The following is a 20,275-nucleotide window of genomic DNA, read 5'->3' as shown; positions in this document are numbered from 1 at the left end:
GACTCCGCAGACAGATCTTGCTCGCTGCAGTTTGATCTACTTGAGGAAATCGCGTGCTCACTGCTGTGCTTATTAGTTACCGTCGAGCACGCGCTGCACACCGAGCCGGGGCGCGCGGCTCGTACCCAAGACCGCCAGGAGCGAGGATCACGCGCGTTCACATGCATGGATCGAGGACGCAGCAGCTAAAGCTAAACGGACAGCAAGCTACCAGGCCCAGATTATTCACGGAATCCACCGTCGTTCATTTTGTTCAGGCGGACCTCCGACCGGCAGGGATTAGGAACGTGCTAGATCATATGTGTGAGAAGGGGGAACGAATAACGCAAGATGGTTCGGGAAACCAGACACCTTTGGGTGGGAAATTTACCCGAACACGTTCGAGAGGAGAAAATTGTGGAGCATTTTAAACGGTAGGTTACGCAAGAGGGACCCTCTGTTGGCGTAGCAGCGCGCGCTAGGTGCAGTACTAACTGCTATTAGCTGCGCTGGGTAGCCTGTGAATAATGCTAATGCAGCTAACGTTAGCATTTTTTAAGTTTTACAAGTCCGGGGGTTTCATATGCACTGCATGTGCTATATTGCAGCACGACGATATTTGTTAAACCGAAGCGCGGGGAATAGAACCGTCTAAGTGTAAGTGTTTGCGATTTAAAAGATTTGGCTAACTTTTGCTAATGCCAGTATGCAAGTAGCTAGGTTTGCTAGCCACCGAGCTACCACCCAACCAACCAACCAACCATTTTGTGGGAAGTCAAGACGTTTTCATAATCACTACAAGCCAAAAGGCAGACGTTAGCCGGACAGCAGGTCAAATAACAAGAGATGACTTGTGTTATTTTGGCCATTGTAGATGCTTAGCACATAGCGTTATTTCTCTGGTCAAAAGTGATTTTATAGAAATGCTGAAATGTTGAGAATCCAAAGTGCGAGCGATCACGGATCCCCACCGTGCTGATAATAAAATGTTAGCAAGTAGTCGAGCAGCTTGACGTCGGTTGCTATCACTATACTTAAACTCAGCCAAGATACTCAGCGTTGCTTTTAAATTCGACCAGTTACGTGTGAATTGAACTTGAGATTTTGCTACATTAGTAAGAAAGACAGCTGACAGCATAAGCTTGCATGCTTTCCCGTGTTCATGGAAGTAACTGAAAGCCATGTCAGGCTTTGTGTTTTTATCATTCGCTACCTAAGTTAAGGCTACTCTAGTGGCCTGCAGCACCGCATTATAAGTGTTCTGGTGACAGCTATTTAGTCAGTTAGTTAGTTGCCAAATGCTGATATTTGTAATGTGGCAGGTCCTAGAAGGATGTTTGAATAACAGGAGAACTTCAAAGTTGTTCAGAAACCTCAATCCTCCCAGCAGTGTCTGCAAAACCAAGCGTAATCATCCAACATAGTGATTGCATACATTGTTTAAGACTCTTCATTACAGTTCATTCTTGTGTGGTGGCCTAAGAGGAAACATTAGTGGAAACTTGCCAGAGTTTATAATTGGAGATGAATCATTACTGTTTGCGTATACTATCGAGTGTTTCTGCTGTTCTTTATTTGCCTCACTCTGGCATACTGGGAAACAGCTGCACTTTTTACCCTATTGTTAGCTGGTGTACTGTATATGTAATTTCCTCTTTGTTTTCATTGTAATTCCCTCTCAGGTATGGGCGTGTGGAAAGTGTTAAAGTGCTGCGGAAGCGAGGGTCAGAGGGTGGTGTTGCAGCCTTTGTGGATTTTGTGGATATCAAAAGTGCACAGAAGGCTCACAATGCTGTCAACAAGATGGGAGACAGGGACCTTCGGACTGACTACAATGAACCTGGGTCAGTGCCTAGTGCTGTTCGGGGCCTTGAAGACAGCTCCCCCTCGAGCAGTCGAGATGTTACAGGATTCTCTAGGGGAACAGTTGGTCCTGTGTTTGGCCCACCTGTGTCCCTTCACACCAGAGAGGGACGTTATGAACGGAGAATAGATGGGTAAGTGGACACGGCCTCCCCTTAAAATCCAGGGGAATCTTGATATTGGATAGGTGTTAAACCTAAACACATAGTGGGGTTATTCGTGAGGGATATGTGCCTCAAGGGGGTTACACAAAGGTAATTAGGGATCGTTCCACTTTTCATCATAATTGACTCGTCTTTCCCATGGGATCGAAGTAAATTAACTACACATTATCATTTGGTAAGGTAACTATAATTCAAGGTTTGACATCTGGTTTGGATATTACATCTGTGAGGAATATCCTGGTGAGTTTTGGATTTATTACATTTTGTGGGAAACTACCTTGGGGAGCTATTGGATACTTTTAAAAACATTTTTCTCCTAAATATCGGATCTAACCTTGGTTTTCACTTGGAATCGCTTGAAACTGGAAGTAAATCCCTATTATGAAGGAAGTAAATCCCTATTATGGAGGATGTACTTTTCTTTGAAGAATCTATTCAGGCAATATATAATTACTTCAAGGATCTCCCATCTCAGGTTGTCAATTGTTTTTTCCTCTTGGCAACAACTGATGGTTGGACTACTTTTACCATTTTTTGCATCCATGGATACGGATCTCTTCTGGATTAAAGTTTTGAACAAGCGGATGGAAGAGCTCTGCTTCTTAGACATCACAAGAAAGACAGATGTAGTGTGTATATCCTAGGCTATCTCAGTCATTATAGGATGAGATTAACTATATATAATAAACACGTTTTGTCCCAAATATGGAAGCTATACCAAGAAGACTTTGCAAGAACACTGAGGATCCAATCAACCTACCAGCAAAGTTTGTGGAGCTATTCTTGTTTTGGATTGATGGCCATGAAGACGCATGAAGACTGCATAGTTGGGATGTACACTCCTGGATGTACACAATACCAATACTCCATGTTGGATGTACTGATGCGGACCCTAGTATGGATAGATGTAGCAGCCATTCATTTGGATTACTCGAGAGCGGATGTAGCTGTGTGAGGCCCTCAGTGAGAAGAGCACTCAAAGTATGTTACAGAGAGCTGAAGACTACTTTTTCAAAGTAACTTGTAATGTTGCTGTAAAAGATGAAGCCTTCCCATATGTAGACCTGATGAAATCCATGGATTATGGAATTATGTCATGCCTATGAGCCTGTGAGGAATTTATGTGCTATGATCATAGTGTCTGCGAGTATACAAGTTGTGTGATTTTTAACTACTTGCCTTTGACCAGTGGAATACATTTTTGACCTTTTTTGTTGTTTTATTACGTGAAGCCTAACTTTTGGAACATACTACTTCCTCATGCTACAAGACAAGACAAGACTGATCCAGTTGGATGTATTTTCCATTTGGCCATCAGTTTACTTGTATAGTCAACCTGGAATGCGCTGAATTACCCTGAAGTTCATCATCTTTCTTTTTTTAAATCCATATTTATTTATTAAGGTCTTATGTTCCTATAGTTTTTTTTACCACATGTCCTGAAATCCATAAAGATGTCCATTTCTGTGATTCTTTTGTTTTTCCCTTTTTCCATCCAGTGAAGAGAATTAAGTAGCCTAACTGTGGATTACACATCAACAATCTACTGGCCTGGTGCTCCACAGTATTTGAAGATAACGTGCAGTGCGATTCAAGAGAACCGTTTTTGCCTAATTAGATCAATTGATTTTTCCCCTTGGTTTTTCATTCGGGCTCTCACATTCTGACCACCTAGATTTTATTTGGATTAATTTCGGTAACTTCTTTTCCAAAAGGTTGGTATTGCTCTGCCCTGTGCATATTTTCTTTCTCTAACTCTTCCTTAGTCTTTGTCTAATATTAGGTTTTGCACTGCTTTTAAGGAAAAGATTAATAAGAGGAAAATATATATTTTATAAAATGCAGATATAAAATATATATGTATAATTTGATATTTCTTTATGTAAGTGCCTCTTTTCCAGCATCACATATATACTACACAGTATTGCTTTCACATTGAATACATTGATCTGAACTCTGCATGACATCTTAAATTTTAATACCACAGAACTCCTTGATAGGCAACTTGTTCAGTTGAGTATTTAAGAGAAATGTTTCTTTTTGGTATTTTCTTTTTCTTACCAACAATAGTTCATGAACAGTCAACCTCTGAAATCAGCTTCCCTGGACACACAGAGGAGCCAGAAGTGCTTAATGTTTTTGTTTTTGCAATTCACATTCATTGAAGACAATGAACAGCATTTCAACATTGCTGAATTATGTATTTGTAGTAGATCTTCAAAATGAAACAAAGAAGGTTACAGTGACTATCAAAGTCTGGGGTGGCTTTGTTTCATGTGACTGTTTATGAATTTAGATTATAAAAAAGATGTTAGTTTTGTTGCTCTCAGGAAATGAATTGTCATTGTAGGTTCCTGACAGTTTAGAGATCAGAGCAGTGTTCATAATAGTATTTACAGACAGTGCCAGCATTTAGTAGGTTGACCCCATTATGTCATGTCTGGAAGAGTCAAATTATTCATTATTTATGTTTGTCTAGTTGTGAGGAATTTGGTATAGTTTTTTAAATCATTGTTAAAATGCCTCTCTTGTACCTAAAACCATGTAAACTCTCAACAGTCACATTTGAGGAAAATATGCAACTTTTGTTCTGAAACTTGTTGCTGATAAGTTAAAAAGCAGTTCTATAACATTCACTAGAGTCAGCGCTTCTTTCTTCTTAGTCTACACACTGGAACCCCATAGAAGAGACCAGTGTTTGTTTATGATGGTAACAAATCACAAGTTGACCGAGAGAGACATTTTTCCAAGGCAAGAATGACAAAATGTCTACGTTGAAAATACTGGCACTGCTCTTCAATATTAAACTAGTTCAATTGACCCCACATCTTATCTGGCCTGCTCTCAGTTGCGTCTCTCAGCTTTGTCCCTGCTATAATGTTTATTTGGATATGCACTATTGTGAATTTCAATGCCAAAATAGCTTTAACAGTTCATTTTTGTTGCAGTTTTGATTTAGAATCATTGTAACTCTTTCTCCCTCTCTACCCTGTTCTTATTTTACAGTAGCTCAGAAAGCCGTGAACGTGCATATGATCACAGCCCATATGGACATCATGAACGCAGTGGCACTTTCGACAGACAGCGTCACTACAATGCTGATTATTACAGAGATCGTACTATGTTTGCTGCCGCTGGCCCAGGGAGCAGTGCTATTGGGGGAAGCTTTGAGGCAACAGACCCACATTTTGATTCTAGAATTCGAGACCCTTTCACTCTTACTAATTCGACACGACGTGATCTATACAGAGATGACCGAGGACGACGTGTTGATAGAACCTACCATCACCGTCGAAGCCGATCATCTCACTCCTCACAGTCAAGGCACCCTTCCCCACAACGGACCACGGGACAAACCCCCAAAACTCCTCATTCCCCTAAAAGAGCTCCTTTGTCCCCTGGGAGAGGCCCACGATCTCGATCCCGCAGCAGATCTTCAAGCTCTGATTCTGTCAGCAGCACCAGCAGCACGGGCAGCGGCAGGTGTGACATTTGTTCTGTTATGATATTAATGCTTCATGTTTCATGGGTTTGTTGGCTGGATAATTACCTTTGGTCAGTGCACAAACCATCAGTGGGTATTAGCAAATGTTTTATTAGCTCTGACTGACAAGTGTAATCGTTATTCTCTGGTTTTGTGATTTTTTTTTTTTTTATGAAAACAGCGACACAAACAGCAGCTCCACTGATGGGTCTCGGGCACGCTCTGTTCAGTCATCAGCTGCACACGCACCTACTCAGTCTTCTATGGTGATTGACTCAGATGAGCCTCGCAGGAGCTTTGGAATTAAAGTGCAGAACCTACCAGTGCGCTCCACCGGTGAGTTTCTACATGTTTTGCAAGTCTTAAGTCCGCCTCTTAAAGATTTAAATGGTTGAAGGATAGAGATTCATAACCTGGACTGACATTGATTTGTATGCAGTTTTTTTATATATATAATTGTGTATAATTGACGCTTGTTTATATGCCAAAGCTTGGTTGACTAAATTATACCTGCAAGAATATTTTTTATCAGCTAATGTGATTAATATACACTATTAGAAATGTATTTCACAATTCCTTTTCAATCATATTTCATGTTTGGGATGGGGCTATGTATGAAATGTGCAATAAATGTATCATTCAAAATCAATCAATCATCATTCACTTAGATTTTTTGTCTTAAACCACCACTGTTATTTGGTGGTTGGTACCCATTCATTTTGGATTTGAGCCCACTGGTATACAGGTCAATCTGCTTCTAATATTTCCACAGGTTTGCTGTTGTCAGTTTGATAATTATAGCAAATGTTCCCAGACCACAATCGTACATTCAGTAGCCTCACATTTAGAGTAGAAAACTTTTAAATATGTAGATCAGGCTTTATTCACTGCTTATAAGAGAATTAACAAAAAAAATATTGCTGATTCAAATGTTGACACTTTAACACCCCTACAACAAAAAAAAACTTGTCCAGTTTCATTAAGTTATTGGGAATCTAGTAATGTGTAAGCTCTGAGAGGAGAACAAAGAGCAATGTGGAAAGGATCATTGCCTTGTCCACAGGTTTATGTGTGAATTAATTCTTACTAAATCATATGCATAGTGTGTACTTTTTTTTTAGAGTACCTGTTCTTGTCAGTACTCTTTTGAAGATGAGCGTTGGATTGTTTTGTTTTTCCTTCATAGACACAAGTTTAAAAGATGGACTTTTCCATGAATTCAAGAAACATGGGAAAGTGACCTCAGTACAGATCCACGGCGCATCAGAAGATCGCTATGGTTTAGTGTTCTTCAGACAGCAAGAGGATCAAGAGAAAGCCCTCACGGTCTCCAAAGGAAAGTTGTTCTTTGGCATGCTTATTGAAGTCACTGCCTGGAATGGTCCAGGTAAGTTATTGCAAATACACAAAACAGTATTGTGATAAATACTTGGTGCAAACAAATGAATTTAGCAAACACTATTTCATAAAACTATGTTGTTGTGTTGATGGTGGAGAATGTGAGCTTAACAGTTAGCAGCATGTCAGTAATATTAATGATAAATCATCCCTTCCCTCAGAAACAGAGAGTGAAAATGAGTTCAGGCCCTTGGATGGGCGGATAGATGAGTTCCATCCAAAGGCCACAAGGACGCTTTTTATAGGCAACCTTGAGAAGACCACCAGTTACCAACAACTCCTGGACATTTTTCAACGCTTCGGAGAAATTGTGGTATGCTACCATTTGACTGTTCTGCAAATTGGTACAGTTTACATTTGATGAAGATTTCTAATTGCCCTGTTGGTCTTTTCTCATCAAGGACATTGACATCAAGAAAGTAAATGGAGTTCCCCAGTATGCCTTTGTGCAGTATTCTGATATTGCCAGTGTCTGCAAGGCCATTAAGAAGATGGATGGAGAGTATCTGGGAAGCAACAGACTAAAGGTAGTGTTTTTACTCTGCATTATTAAAAAAGTAACATTTCTGACCTGTGTAGGTTTTTAATGTAATGTATTCTGTGTATATAATACACCTGTTGTTGTATTTCTCCTTGAAGCTTGGATTTGGGAAGAGTATGCCCACAACATGTGTTTGGCTAGATGGTTTGGCCACCAGTATTACAGAGCAGTACCTCACTCGGCATTTCTGCCGCTATGGACATGTAGTTAAGGTAAGGTGTTATATTTTCTGTTGCTTGATTTGCAGCTCTAGATTTTAAGATGTGTAGTTTTCAAAAATCTAAATAAAGCTCTTTGTATTTTTTTTAGGTTGTTTTTGATAGATTGAAAGGAATGGCCCTCATCTTGTACAACAACACAGATTTTGCTCAGGCAGCTGTAAGGGAGACCAAAGGTTGGAAGATTGGGGGCAATAAAATAAAGGTAAACTATGGCAATTATTGGGATTTTTAATGAAAAGTATTTGTCATGTGTATATGTCTATATGTTTGTGTTTTAACAACTCATTGATTTATTTATAAAAGGTGGATTTTGCAAGTCAAGAGAGTCAGATGGCATTCTACCGATCTATGCAGGCATCTGGTCAAGACATTAGAGACTTCTATGAAATCCCTCCTGAGCGAAGGTAAATTGTCCATATTGTTAATAGCATGCAGTTGATAATTTCCACAGCTAAATACATTTTTTAAAATGTCGCAAATTTGTTAGTTAATAGAATTTATAAGATTTCTATTTTGATTTCTAGCTGTTCTTTCAAATGAAATTATTTACTTTGATTATTTATTCATTGCTTTTCTCTTCCTATTCTCCCAATTCTCTATACAGAGAGGATCGCAGACCTCCATACCATGAATTTACAGCAGAAAGGGCTTACTATGAGAATATACGAACCCCTGGCCTCTATCCAGATGATGCTCGAAGAGACTATGCTGCTCGCAGCAGAGACCGTTTTCCTGAACTGGAACACTACCAGGGTGATCACTTTGACCCACGTTATCATGAAGACCCAAGAGACTACAGGGACTACAGAGACCCCTTTGAGCAAGATATTCGAAAATATACATATATTCAGAGGGAGCGAGAAAGAGAGCGAGAACGCTTTGAGGCGGACCGCAGCAGGTGGAGCCCTTCCCATCCTAGGCGACCTGTTACTCCTACAGTATCGCCTTCACCATCTGAGCGTGCTCCCAGAGACTCAGAACGACGGGTTTACAGCCAGTCCTCTGAACGAAGTGGTAGTGTGAGCTCAATGTCACCTCCACACTTTGACAAATCTGAAAAAACCCTTCTGGAACATGCCTCGAAGAGTGACAAAAGTGAGAAGAGCAGTCAACCAGATCGCGTGTCTGGTGCTGAGAAAACCAAACGTGCAAAACGAAAAGAGAAAGGTGAAAAAGACAAAATTGAGAAGATTAAATCCAGGAAAGCAAAGGGACAATCCCCATCCAACCCACTACCTGAATCAGAGCTTGAGACTAGTTTTGATGGAGGTTCTGGAAGAGGAAGGGGATCAGACCAAGATGCTCATGAGAGGCAGAAATGTAAAGGGGATGGGGACTCTCTTACTGGGAATCAGTTGTCAACTGCTCATCATGACCCTGTGAAAAGTGAAAGATCTGAAATTAGTAAAGGTGAGAATTCAGACTTGGATGGAAAAAATCGAATCAAGAAACACATGAAGTCTGATGATGGGAAAGATTCATCAGTGGATTCAGATCGCCTTGCTGCAAGAAAAAGGCGGTTTGCTGATTCAGGTGGAAGGACCATACGCCAGAAAAGAAGCAGGCACGAGGAGGAGGACGGTATTCCATCCTCTGACTTTGGTGCTAGTGCCACATATTCGAAAGAGTCAGACACAGACAAGCACAAAGACTCGCTACGGCGAGATTCAAGACTCAAAATTGATAAAAGTGGTCCTCAGAAGGATGGTCAAGAGGATCTTAGAGGACAAAGAGAAAAATCAGAGGGATCTCTGGACCCACTGGAGTCAAAACGACATCCGGGGCACACTTCATCCAGAAGGTTTTCACATGAGGGGATTGCAGACCAAAGCGGTGTCAGAGAACAGGAACACCACGCTGCTTTCAAATTTGGTACTCAGAATGCTGACACTGACAGAAGTGCTAAGAGCAAGGAGGACCACGTTGACATTGACCTCTCTCAGAGTTACCGCAAGCAAATGGAGCAAAATAGAAGGTTGCACCAGCAGCAACAGCAACGTGAGTCTGACAAACCTGACAAACCAGGAAGTCCCCAGGGAAGTGAAACAGAGGACTTGGAACATCGCAGTCTTGTGCATGAGGTTGGTAAACCACCTGAGGATGTTACAGATAATTTTCCATCTCACAAACTTAAGAAACAAGACCAATTTGACACTGACTCTGGGATTAAGAGAGAGCGTGTCTACAGGAGCTTCAGACAAAAAAGTGAAGATCCTGACTGGAACAACACTGCCTCTCCGGGACATCAGCACTTCCCTCACCATGCAGATGAGGACTTTGTGGATCCCTCTCAGAAAGAGTCCAGCAGAAATGAGGAAAAAAATCACCCAGATCTAGAGCTGTTAGTCAAAAGGACACATAACACACAGGTAAACAAATTAAACACTCCTTTACTTAGTGTGGAGGAAGAGCAGCAGAGGAGATGGGAGAGCAGAGTCAAACAGGACCTGTTACCTGACCTGAACTTTTCTAGAAGTCTTGGTAAAAACATTCACAATCGCAAGCGTTTAGAATATGGTATTTGGCATGACTTGGAACCTGGAGAAGTACGATCTGACACAGAGGAGGACAGAGATACCAAACCCCACTCTCCTGTGCCCTCAACATCTATGCCTTTTTCAGAGAGGCCAAGGGTTGACAGGTTTTCAGATCCAAAACTAGCACATCTTGAAAGGAACAAATTCTACTCCTTCGCCCTTGACCAAACCATCACACCTGATACAAAGGCTCTGCTGGAACGTGCAAAATCTCTCTCATCTTCTAGAGAAGATAACTGGTCATTTTTAGATTATGATTCTCACTTTGCAAGTTTCCGCAACAGAAAGGATACGGAGAAGGTAGAATCAGCACCACGACCTACACCCTCCTGGTACATGAAAAAGAAAAAGATTCGAAGTGGATCTGAAGACAAACTTGATGACAGGAAGGAGGAGCCTAAGCCAGAGGAACAGGAACGCAGGGAATTATTTGCCTCCCGCTTCCTTCATAGCCCTGTCTTTGAGCTAGACTCCAGACGACTTCAACATTTGGAGCGCAAACATGAAGAACCCGAGCATACACAAAACCAACAAACTGGTGCACAAGGGACAGTAGATGGTGAACTTGATTCAGGGCCTGTTGTCCTTTTCCACAGTCGTTTTTTGGAACTTACGCGGCTACAACAACAGAAGAATAAAACCCAACAGCCAGAAGCAAAAGGAGACACAATACTCACAGATGAGAATAAAGTGGAAAAAGCACCTGTTCAAGAGCAACAAGCTTTGCAGTCATCTGAAACATCAGAATCACTCTTGGAGCCAGAAATTAAACCCATCAGTCCTGCCGAAGAGCTGATTTCTGAACCTCGACTCACACCTACTTCTGTCACCCCATCTGTTGTGAAGGATTTTCCTCCACCAGAAGAGAAATGTGTTGCATTAAATCCAGCCCCTGATCCATATATCCCTGGGCCTTTCATAAAGGAAGAGGTAAAGGAAGAGGTAAAAGAAAATGAACCTGTTGTACCCATGCACCACCCACCAAATGAGGGTCCATCCGATTCTGAAACTGCACCAATAGCTGCTCCCGAACCCACTCACTTAGTGGATGGATGTAAGCTTTCTCCTTCTGAAGGGAAATTGGATATTCTTACTGATGATGTAAAATCTCCATCTACAGAAAAAACGTGTCACCGCCATTCTCAAGATGAGTTTGTTAGCACTTCAGAAGCAGAGCTGGATCCTGAGATGACACAACCAAAGGTACCTGAAGCCACTAGTCCCATACCACCTAGTCTTGTGGAGGAAGTGGATATGGGAAAGAAAGAGACCCATTCCACTTGTAAAGCAGTAGCAGAGCCTGAGGGAGAGAGGAATCTTCAAGTCAGTGAAGTGCAGATGCCTATTGATAATGACACAAATAATGAGCCGATCTCACCTCAGAAAGAGCATAAAACAAAAGAAATGAAAAATAAAAAGTGCAAACAATCCCCTGCTCAAGTTGCTCCAGTTCCTGTCATGTCTACCTCTGGTTCTGAGAAACAAGCAGTACGCAAGAGTGAGCGCATTGATAAAGAGAAGCTGAAACGTGGATCATCCCCAAGAGCTGAATCAAAGTCCACAAGCAAATCTCCTATTCATGGGTCAGATCCTGATATGTTGGAGCAGAGCATCCCATTAGGTAGAGCAAGACGAAGAAATGTTAAATCTGTTTATGCCACCCCAGTTGAAGATGATGTACCTGTTCGTTCTGGAAAGGAAATGACAGAGTCACCACGCTCTGCACGAAAGCGTGGTACAGACAAAGATGCCATGCACCAACAAAATATAGAGCAGGATCCACCTGCTCCAACCCCTGCAACTAAACGGGGCCGCCCTCCCAAGAATCGCAGACAAGGTGACGAGGCTTCAACAGTTAAAGTAGAAAAATCAAAAATGGAAAAAGACACAGACTCAAATGAATCAGAAAGTGGTGAACGAATTCCAAGAGTGTCAAAAGGGAAAACATCCCCTCATGGCACAAAGAGTTCATCGAGTCAGATGTCAACAGTATCTGGATCGTCTAGGAAGGGGGAAAAAACTGAGGTGGCTGAGGATGATGATCAGGAAATGGATTTCACAGATGAAGATTCCATGGCTTTGCAAGATTCATCAAGTTCACATAAAGAAGATCCATCAATAAAAGTTGCCCAAAAGAAAGAGGAGGAAGACAAACAAGGAAGAGAATTGGGCAGAGATAAATATGAAAAGGTTTATGAAGGTAAATCAAATGGGAAAGAGACAGATTCCCCAGTCTTTGAAGACAAACCCACCTTGGAAAAAGACAGGATTGTAAGAGGAAAAACCAAGTTGACAAGGACTCCTAAATCTCCTGTCCTGAAGAACCTTAAAATCAGACTAAATGTCACAGAGGTAAAAGATCTTCTTCAGTTAGGCGATGATGAGCTTGGAAATCAAGAGGACTCTTCAAAAAAGTTAGGACCCAGTGAGAACAGTGATCATGTTTCAACGTGCTCCAATACTAGCAGAGGAGGCTCCAACAATGAAGAAAAGGAAAATGCCACTTTGGAAAAAAAGGAGCTCCTGGAAACGCCAAAAAACTTAATTTCACAGGAGCTGGAGTTGGAGCAGGCTGTGGAGAACATTGCTAAACTCACAGATCCAGCTTTTCCAACAGAGCCACCAACGCCACCTGTCCTGCCTGCAGAAGTAAAATGTGACCCAGAGGAAGAAAAACCTTCTAATCCTGCCAGTGAGACAGAACTCATGGCTGCTATTGACTCAATAACTGCTGAGGAAGCAACTGTATCCTTGACCCAAGTGCCTCCACCAAGTGCAGATGTAGGTTCAGAATCTGAGTCGCAAGACTTCGTTCAGCCTGCCAAGGAAGAGCAACCTGAAACAAATACACCCTCTATACAAGAGGAGCCTGTCTTCCCAACCACACCTAAAAAGGGCACCAAAGGAAGACCTAAAACACCTAAACGTTCTAAAGGCCAAAAGCAAGTAAGAAAAGATTTAAAGGAAGGACATTCAGTGAGTGAGGAATTGGCAACTCCTTTAACAGATAGCACTGCTTCCAGTTTAATGATTGTCCCTGAAACAACTCCATCAGCAGCAACTACTGTGGTCATTACTCCTACTACTTGGAAGTCAGAACCTGAGCCCTCAGCTGTCAAGGCTACAGATATAAATGCAGAGTCAGAGTCATCTTCTGAAGAACATGTTCAACATCTTAAATCTGTTAACCCCCGATCTAAGAGTCCAATATGCCCAAAGCCTCAACAGTTGCCACCTGAATGTGTCTCCCCTTCCCTGTCTCCACTAGCTAACAGGCCTAATATCAGACCTATTCAGCCGACCTATCAAACAATTAAAATTCCTGTTTCTCCACCAGATTGGCGCCACCAGTCTAAAGATACAGGAGTCTCCTCTTCACCTGTCGTGCCGCTGGCATCCAAGGAAAATCAGCCTTTACCTTCAGACTCTGAAAACATGGATATTGACCATGGAACAAGTGACTTGAGACAGATTCTTATGAAACACAAAAATATGTCACTGCCAGGCAGTAGTTCTGTTCCTAGTAATCTCCTCACAATGCGAGATCAGAACCCCTCTGAAAGTAATACACCATCAGCTGTTGTGCCAAATAAGTCACCACTACCCGATGGTAGAATGCCAGCTCATCCAGCCCCATCTGTCGTTCGACCTTCAGCCTCACTGCCATCTCCTGAGACGAAGTCTGTGATTTCTGTTATTGCATCTACTGCAACCTCCGTTATCAGTCGTGTTTGCAATCCTCCTGAGCCTGAGGACAAAGTTAACATAAACATTGCAAACCCCTGTGTGGACATGGCTATACCCAAACCAACGTATAGGCCCAGCAAAGATGATACTGGATCATACCATGGGCCATCTGTTGGTGATGGGGGGGCAAGTGCTGCACGCTTCATTGTTGAGAGCCCTACTCTTGCTACAGGTTCTTGCCCAGGGCTAAGAGTAAACACATCTGAAGGAGTGGTAGTGTTGAGCCACTCAGGCCAAAAAACAGAGGGACCACAGAGGATTAGTGCAAAAATAAGTCAGATCCCACAAGCAACAGCAGGTGACATGGAATCTCAGCAGTTGGTATCCATGCCCCAGATAAAACAGGAAATGTATGGTCATTCTCATTCAGGACTTCAAAAGGGGCCTTCATCACAGACCGATCATGGGCATCCTGGTAAGATGCAGTCAACCTTGTCTTCTATTAAACAAGAAAGCCCTAGTTTGGAAAAGATGGAATCTGCTTACCAATCTGGAACGCAAGGAGTGGTGAAGCGTCTCACACAGGGTAACCAGCAAGTAATGAGTTACCATCAAGAGTACATGCCAATAAAACATCAAAAGAAAATGGACAGTGCTGACTCTCATAGCACAGATGGAGCTAAACCAACTTGGACCTCTGCTATAAGTCCTGCCATAAGCCCCCATTTGCCCTCTCCACCTGGCAACCATGTAGGTTTTGTTACAGCAACTGGTGACAGAGCCCCCTCACACATCACTGTCAAACAGGAACCACGATCCCCTCGCAAGTCGGGTCATCCACACTCCCCATTTACTAAAGTGTCCTCGCCCATAGGCTCCTCATCACCCAAGGGCATACCAGTGATGTTGTCCACCGGCCTTCCTGCCATGCAGCAGTTTATAACTGGTGTACATCATCCAGAACAGTCAGTTATCATGCCACCTCACAGTGTGCCTGGAGGCTTGGGACGGATGTCTCCTCACCGTGTTACCCAGTCAATTCCTGTGGGACATCTTGTCCAAGGCGATGTTCGGGTGAACACTCCACCGCTCTCTGTGATGAGCTACGGGATGCATAGTGAGCCTCTTGCCTCTCCCTGGTCTGGTCCAATGCAGCCACGGCCCACCTCACCCCAGGCTGTTGGCAGAGACAAGGTTCTCAAGGTAAACCCTGGCTCTTTGAGGAGTCATGAGGGGGAACAGGAAGAAACCCGGCGCTTCCACCAGGCTCCAGGAAGACAATCTGCCACACAGTTAAAACCAGAGCCAATGCAGACAGATCCTCGTGGGCCATTACGGGGCAGTGTTCAGTTAGAAACATACATGACACAAAGAGAAATGCGTGTGCTCTTGCATCAACAGGGAGAACGTTTGGCCGCAGACCCTCATTCTGGACACATTCAAGAGAGTCTTCCCACTTCTTCCGCACCTTCCAGTCTACCCTTATCCTTATCTCCAAGAGCACATGTTTTGCCTAAAGGTGTGTCTGAGAAGGATATTACAAAGCCATTGGAGGCAAAGAGACCACACTCTCCTCTTCCTAAAGATGGAATGATGGGGATCCGACAATCCGGGCAAGCAATGGCGTCTCCCCAGAGAGTTCAGCTAATAACACCAGGACCTAGTGGCTCATTCCCAGAGTATTCAGGGATGTACTCAAACCCAAGAGGCATCCATTCTCAACTACCAGAGACGTCTCCTGTTGGACCCCTAACCCAACCACCACTGAGCGTCACTCCAACCATGGTGAGTTAGCTGCACTTACCACTCCAGTTTATTAGGTACACTTAGCTAAAACTAATGCACAACAGTCCTGCAATAAATCCCAACCTCATGAATGTCCTAATGTTCAGCTTTTGTTGGAACTGTTTTAGAGGTGTGGATTTGATTTTACGGTCATTTTGAAAACTGTGGTTTGTGGTGTTTGATTGTTTGCCATTATGCTGAGAGGGGTTTCTAGTATTCAGTTTAACCCCAACCTTTATTAATGTAAACTGGCCATCTGGGTGATATCGTCATGTCACAGAGACTGTAAATGACACATTACACATATTCTCGAATCCTTAGGGTGCAGACCTCCAGGCTAAACCAGATGGAAAGATGACGCAGCCTGTTAATATGGTGCAGTTGCTCACGGTAAGACCAACTTATAAGACCACAGCAGTTTAAATTGTGTTCAAGGTTATTGGTCTGAACAAAAACTGGCTATGTCTGACATACTTGTCTTTGTTTTGTCTCATATGTAAACAGAAATACCCTATTGTGTGGCAAGGCCTGCTGGCACTGAAGAATGACACAGCTGCAGTCCAGTTGCATTTTGTCTGTGGCAACAAAGCTTTGGCTCATCGATCACTGCCCCTGCAAGAAGGAGGCGCATTGCTTAGGATTGTCCAGAGAATGAGACTAGAGGCTTCACAGCTGGAGAGTGTAGCCCGAAGAATGACGGTACGTGTCTTTTGTGTTACCCCTACTGAATACTTTTTCATTAAATGGAGTCTGATAACAACAATAATTTGCCTTTCCCTCTACAGGGGGACAGCGACTTCTGTCTTCTCCTTGCTCTGCCATGTGGACGAGATCAAGACGATGTCCTAAACCAAACTCAAGCTCTTAAGGCCGCTTTTATCAACTACCTGCAGACAAAGTTGGCTGCTGGTATCATCAATATTCCCAACCCAGGTTCCAATCAGGTAAGACATGACTGTTGATTTTTGTTAAGGGATTTCATGTGTGTTTAATTTTTAAAGTTTATTATCTGATTCTAAAACAAATTAGTTATATTAGTTTAATATACATATAATGTATAATGATACGTGATAATGGTACGGACTCCCTCTAAAGCTATTGTCCAGATCAGCTATTCAAACTGAACTGAGATTAATCTGTTTCAAAAAGCCAATTTAGAGCTGATGTGAGCAGACTAAGTCAAATCTGGTTTGTGACTTTGTAATACAGACCTGAGACATCAAACACTGATAAATCAGTTTACAGTGAAGAAAACAGACATGTAAAACTGATGTTTAAAGCCACAGAGCAGCCCATGTAAAACATCTTAAAATGAAGAGTAGCGTATTAAAGCAAAAACTGAAACGCAAATTATCAAAGGTAAACTTCTAGCGGATGGCGTAGACCAGAGGTGAGGTCAGGCTTTGACGGAAGTGCAGATGAATTCAGTCCTGCAGATCTGTTTTACTCAGTGTGTTACTGCACTCTGCATTGGGGATTCAAGTGAAGTACTGTGAGCTTTCTTTTACAATAATTAAGTCAAGTATGGGTATAGATCATACTAACTTTGACATATCAAACAGAACCCCAGTGAGGTATAGAGCTGCAACAGTTATTTGATTAATCAATTAGTAAATCGATTAAAGACATTTAGCAACTATTTTGGTAATGTTGTCATCATTTGTCAACTTCCAAGCCAAAATGCTAGTTCCAGCTACTTAAATGTCAGGATTTGACACTTTGACATATGCCATAGTAAACTCAACATTTTTGGATTTTGGACTGTTGGTCGAATAAAACAAGCGATCTACATAGATTGCCTTGGACTGTGGAAAGTTTTAATGGGCAATTTTTGCTGAGATTTTCTAGTAAGTACGATTAAAAGAGAAAATAATCAGCAGATTATTCAATAAGTAAAACAAGTTAGTTGCAGCCCTAGTCAAGTGATTTTATTTATAGCAGAAAAGTTCCTTGAGATTTGTTTAGAAAGTAGTTGGATTGTGCTACTTGGGTGGCAAAACTGTTCACTTGTGATTTGCCCCTTTTGTCTTTTTAATAAAGAGATATCAGGGAGTCTTTTCTTGAAGAGACAATACATGATGAAAACAGTTCTCACTATGAAACTACAGCCTTGGGTCAGTTTTATATTAACTTTATATTATTTGCAATGTATTTAAATAATGACACATTTGACCAAACTATTACCCAGATATGTAAGACTGAAAGACATCTGATCCCTCATTTTAAGTACATTGTAAGTGCAGTCATGTCAAGTCGTGGTAAATATGAACTGTAAATTGACTCATTTTCACAGTAAAGCAGTACAGGGAAACTTGTACTACTTGTAACACTGGTTCAGCCTGAGGCAAAGATAAACCTGAAAACTAACCTGACCAGTGCTAGGCGAGTCTGGAGGTTTCCATGGTAACAAAATAATAGACTCACTGAAATAAACCTGGCTTAATCTTACTTCCTGAAAAATCCCTATGATATCAAATCTGTTACTTCTTTGGAACTTCATATGTGTAATTTATGTTTTCTTTGTTTTTCCAGCCTGCCTATGTGCTACAGATTTTCCCACCATGCGAATTTTCAGAGAGCCACTTATCGCAGCTCGCCCCCGACCTTCTCAACAGGATCTCCAGCATCTCACCACACCTCATGATTGTCATAACCTCTGTGTAACCTTCACTGCTGGGAACTGTCCCATCAATGGATGTTCTCGCTGATGAGCCTCAGGAAACCAGAGGAATATGAAAATTTGTTTTTTCCTGGACACAGTGGGAATGTGTAGGATGTACCCAATCAACGTTTTGCTTCCCCTCCCCCCCCATCAGTCTGTTTTTCTTTTGTCACTCTGGTATTTTTGTCCTTCTCAAAAGAACTCAGGGATGGACCAAACCAGAAGTCTTATTTGACCATTTCTCTGCTGTATTTCTATTTATTGGAGTTTTATTTTAATGTTCGGAGATGCTCTGAAGAAAAATGTTTGAACAAGAATGAGTGACTATCTGGGTGGCCTTTTTCTTTCATCTCTTTTATTGATTGTCATATTCATTTCTTCACCAGAGAGGATCATGGAAGCTGTTCTACCGCAACGGCTTATGTACAGACTTCCTCACCCAGGCTTTCTTTAGAGGAGGAAGAATTAACTTGTAAAGCTACGGAGACCCTGTAGAGGACCACATTTGTTTAACAGCTCCTTTGATTCCACCAGCTCTGTTCATTTTCTCACACTACTGAAGCAGTTACACCTGCCTTTGCATTGAACAAGCTACAGTATGATTTGGGAGATTTTGAATACAGGACTTTGTAAATATTTTAAATATTTAAACTTTGACAATGGAACTTGGACAACTTAACAGAGACTTGAACTCTGGGACATACCAGAATGCAGAGTGTGCAAATTTAGATGGGTATCCTTGATTTTTGGGTGTAAATACTTGTAACACAAGAAGGTTGGCAAACTCTCCTGTGGAGTCTGCTGATGGCACTTCATATTTTGTAACTCAAATAAAACAAACTCCAGAAAACTTGAATATTTAAGAGATAATCCTTTATTTTTTATCTTGTGTTTTATGTGGCAAGAATGTTCATTTTTTTAATGAGCTAAACTTTGATGTGTGCTTTTATATTAAGACATGCCATTAAAAACAAGGTTACACTTACATTTCATACATAACATACAACAACAACTGCATTATTAAGTCATTGACCACCACAGTAACAGCAAATTAACATGAATTGTGAACAATTCTAAAACATTTTGCATATAACTTTGAAACTAAAGTGGCAAAGGAATTGATGTCTCGGTTGCATAATTGTTCATATATGAAAATAACTGTTTGAGTCTGACTATTTAGTTGCATGTTTGATTTTGATGAGTCAGTAGCTTGTTCTGATGAACACTTGAGGTGTTATTTTAAAATTTTAGTTTTTAACTTAAAAAAACTAAACCAGAGGAGAGCTCCAGTGATTTTACACATCGAAGTTTGTACACAAGTCTTTGGAGGAATTACTGCATACATATGTGTTGTACAAATCCTTTTTTGGCTCCAGAGGAAGCTGCGTGAAGTCTGATAAATTTCCTCAAGTGATGTCACTTGAGTCGGCATTGGTCAGGTCTGAAGACAAGTATGAAAATGAAATGTGAGGGTGTGGAGTTAAAAAGTGAGCTCACCAGACCTCTCTAGCCTGCTGCTCATCTCTGCAGTCCCTGAAGTGTTAACGGTCAAGTTGCATTGTGGGTAATGTAGGCACCAGGTTTCACAAGGAAGAACAGAATCTGACCATGTTATAGGAGTATAATGCTATATTGGTGAAGTACTCTTATGTGGAAAAAGTACCACATAATGATAGTGACAGATCAGACAAGCAGACATTTTGACTTGTCTACGTAAGAAGAGTGCAGATGTTATGACATTAAAGATGGCTCTGTTCAGTTCAAGTGTCTTACAGGCCAAGACACTGGACCTAAAGCAGCTGAATAAAATTCAGCCATTCTTCTTTTTATTATTTACACCTGTGATTTTTCTACTGTGACGTGTCAACATATCCCATCACACTACACAGAAACGGAACAACACATGAAATTATAAATCAGGAGCTGTGTGTCGAATGATGTCTTTTATCAATGA

At 41.6% G+C, this 20,275-nt stretch overlaps 1 protein-coding gene across 3 annotated transcripts; it reads left to right on the top strand.

Annotated features, from left to right (window-relative positions):
- The first annotated feature begins 234 nt into the window (after positions 1-234).
- si:ch1073-335m2.2 (msx2-interacting protein) lies at positions 235-19,848 on the top strand. 3 transcript variants are annotated; one of them, XM_041949261.1, is made up of 15 exons: positions 235-413; positions 1,662-1,976; positions 5,016-5,489; positions 5,672-5,826; positions 6,677-6,877; positions 7,050-7,201; positions 7,290-7,415; positions 7,528-7,641; positions 7,739-7,852; positions 7,954-8,054; positions 8,255-15,659; positions 15,981-16,049; positions 16,164-16,358; positions 16,445-16,603; positions 18,192-19,848. In XM_041949261.1, exons 1-15 carry the CDS (start codon positions 331-333, stop codon positions 18,321-18,323), a joined length of 9,795 nt encoding a protein of 3,264 aa, XP_041805195.1. In that variant the 5' UTR covers positions 235-330; the 3' UTR covers positions 18,324-19,848. The 3 variants fall into 3 exon arrangements, with proteins under 3 accessions (XP_041805195.1, XP_041805187.1, XP_041805204.1); XM_041949253.1 differs by having other exon boundaries at positions 5,013-5,489; XM_041949270.1 differs by lacking the exons at positions 235-413; positions 1,662-1,976 and adding an exon at positions 3,516-3,721 and having other exon boundaries at positions 5,013-5,489; positions 18,192-19,842.
- Positions 19,849-20,275: the final 427 nt, after the last annotated feature.

Source organism: Chelmon rostratus, chromosome 2 (genome assembly GCF_017976325.1).
Source record: "Chelmon rostratus isolate fCheRos1 chromosome 2, fCheRos1.pri, whole genome shotgun sequence".
Classification (NCBI taxonomy): Eukaryota; Metazoa; Chordata; class Actinopteri; order Chaetodontiformes; family Chaetodontidae; genus Chelmon; species Chelmon rostratus.
The sequence above is the reverse complement of the archived record's forward strand: the minus strand, read 5'-3'. Positions and strand labels throughout refer to the sequence as shown.

Bases quoted from the DNA above. Each gene is read 5' to 3' on its own strand.
- si:ch1073-335m2.2 (XM_041949253.1), top strand. From the start codon at position 331: ATGGTTCGGGAAACCAGACACCTTTGGGTGGGAAATTTACCCGAACAC. The intron at 414-1,661 runs GTAGGTTACGCA...ATTCCCTCTCAG, and splicing joins ATTGTGGAGCATTTTAAACG to GTATGGGCGTGTGGAAAGTG. The intron at 16,604-18,191 runs GTAAGACATGAC...TTGTTTTTCCAG, and splicing joins CCAACCCAGGTTCCAATCAG to CCTGCCTATGTGCTACAGAT.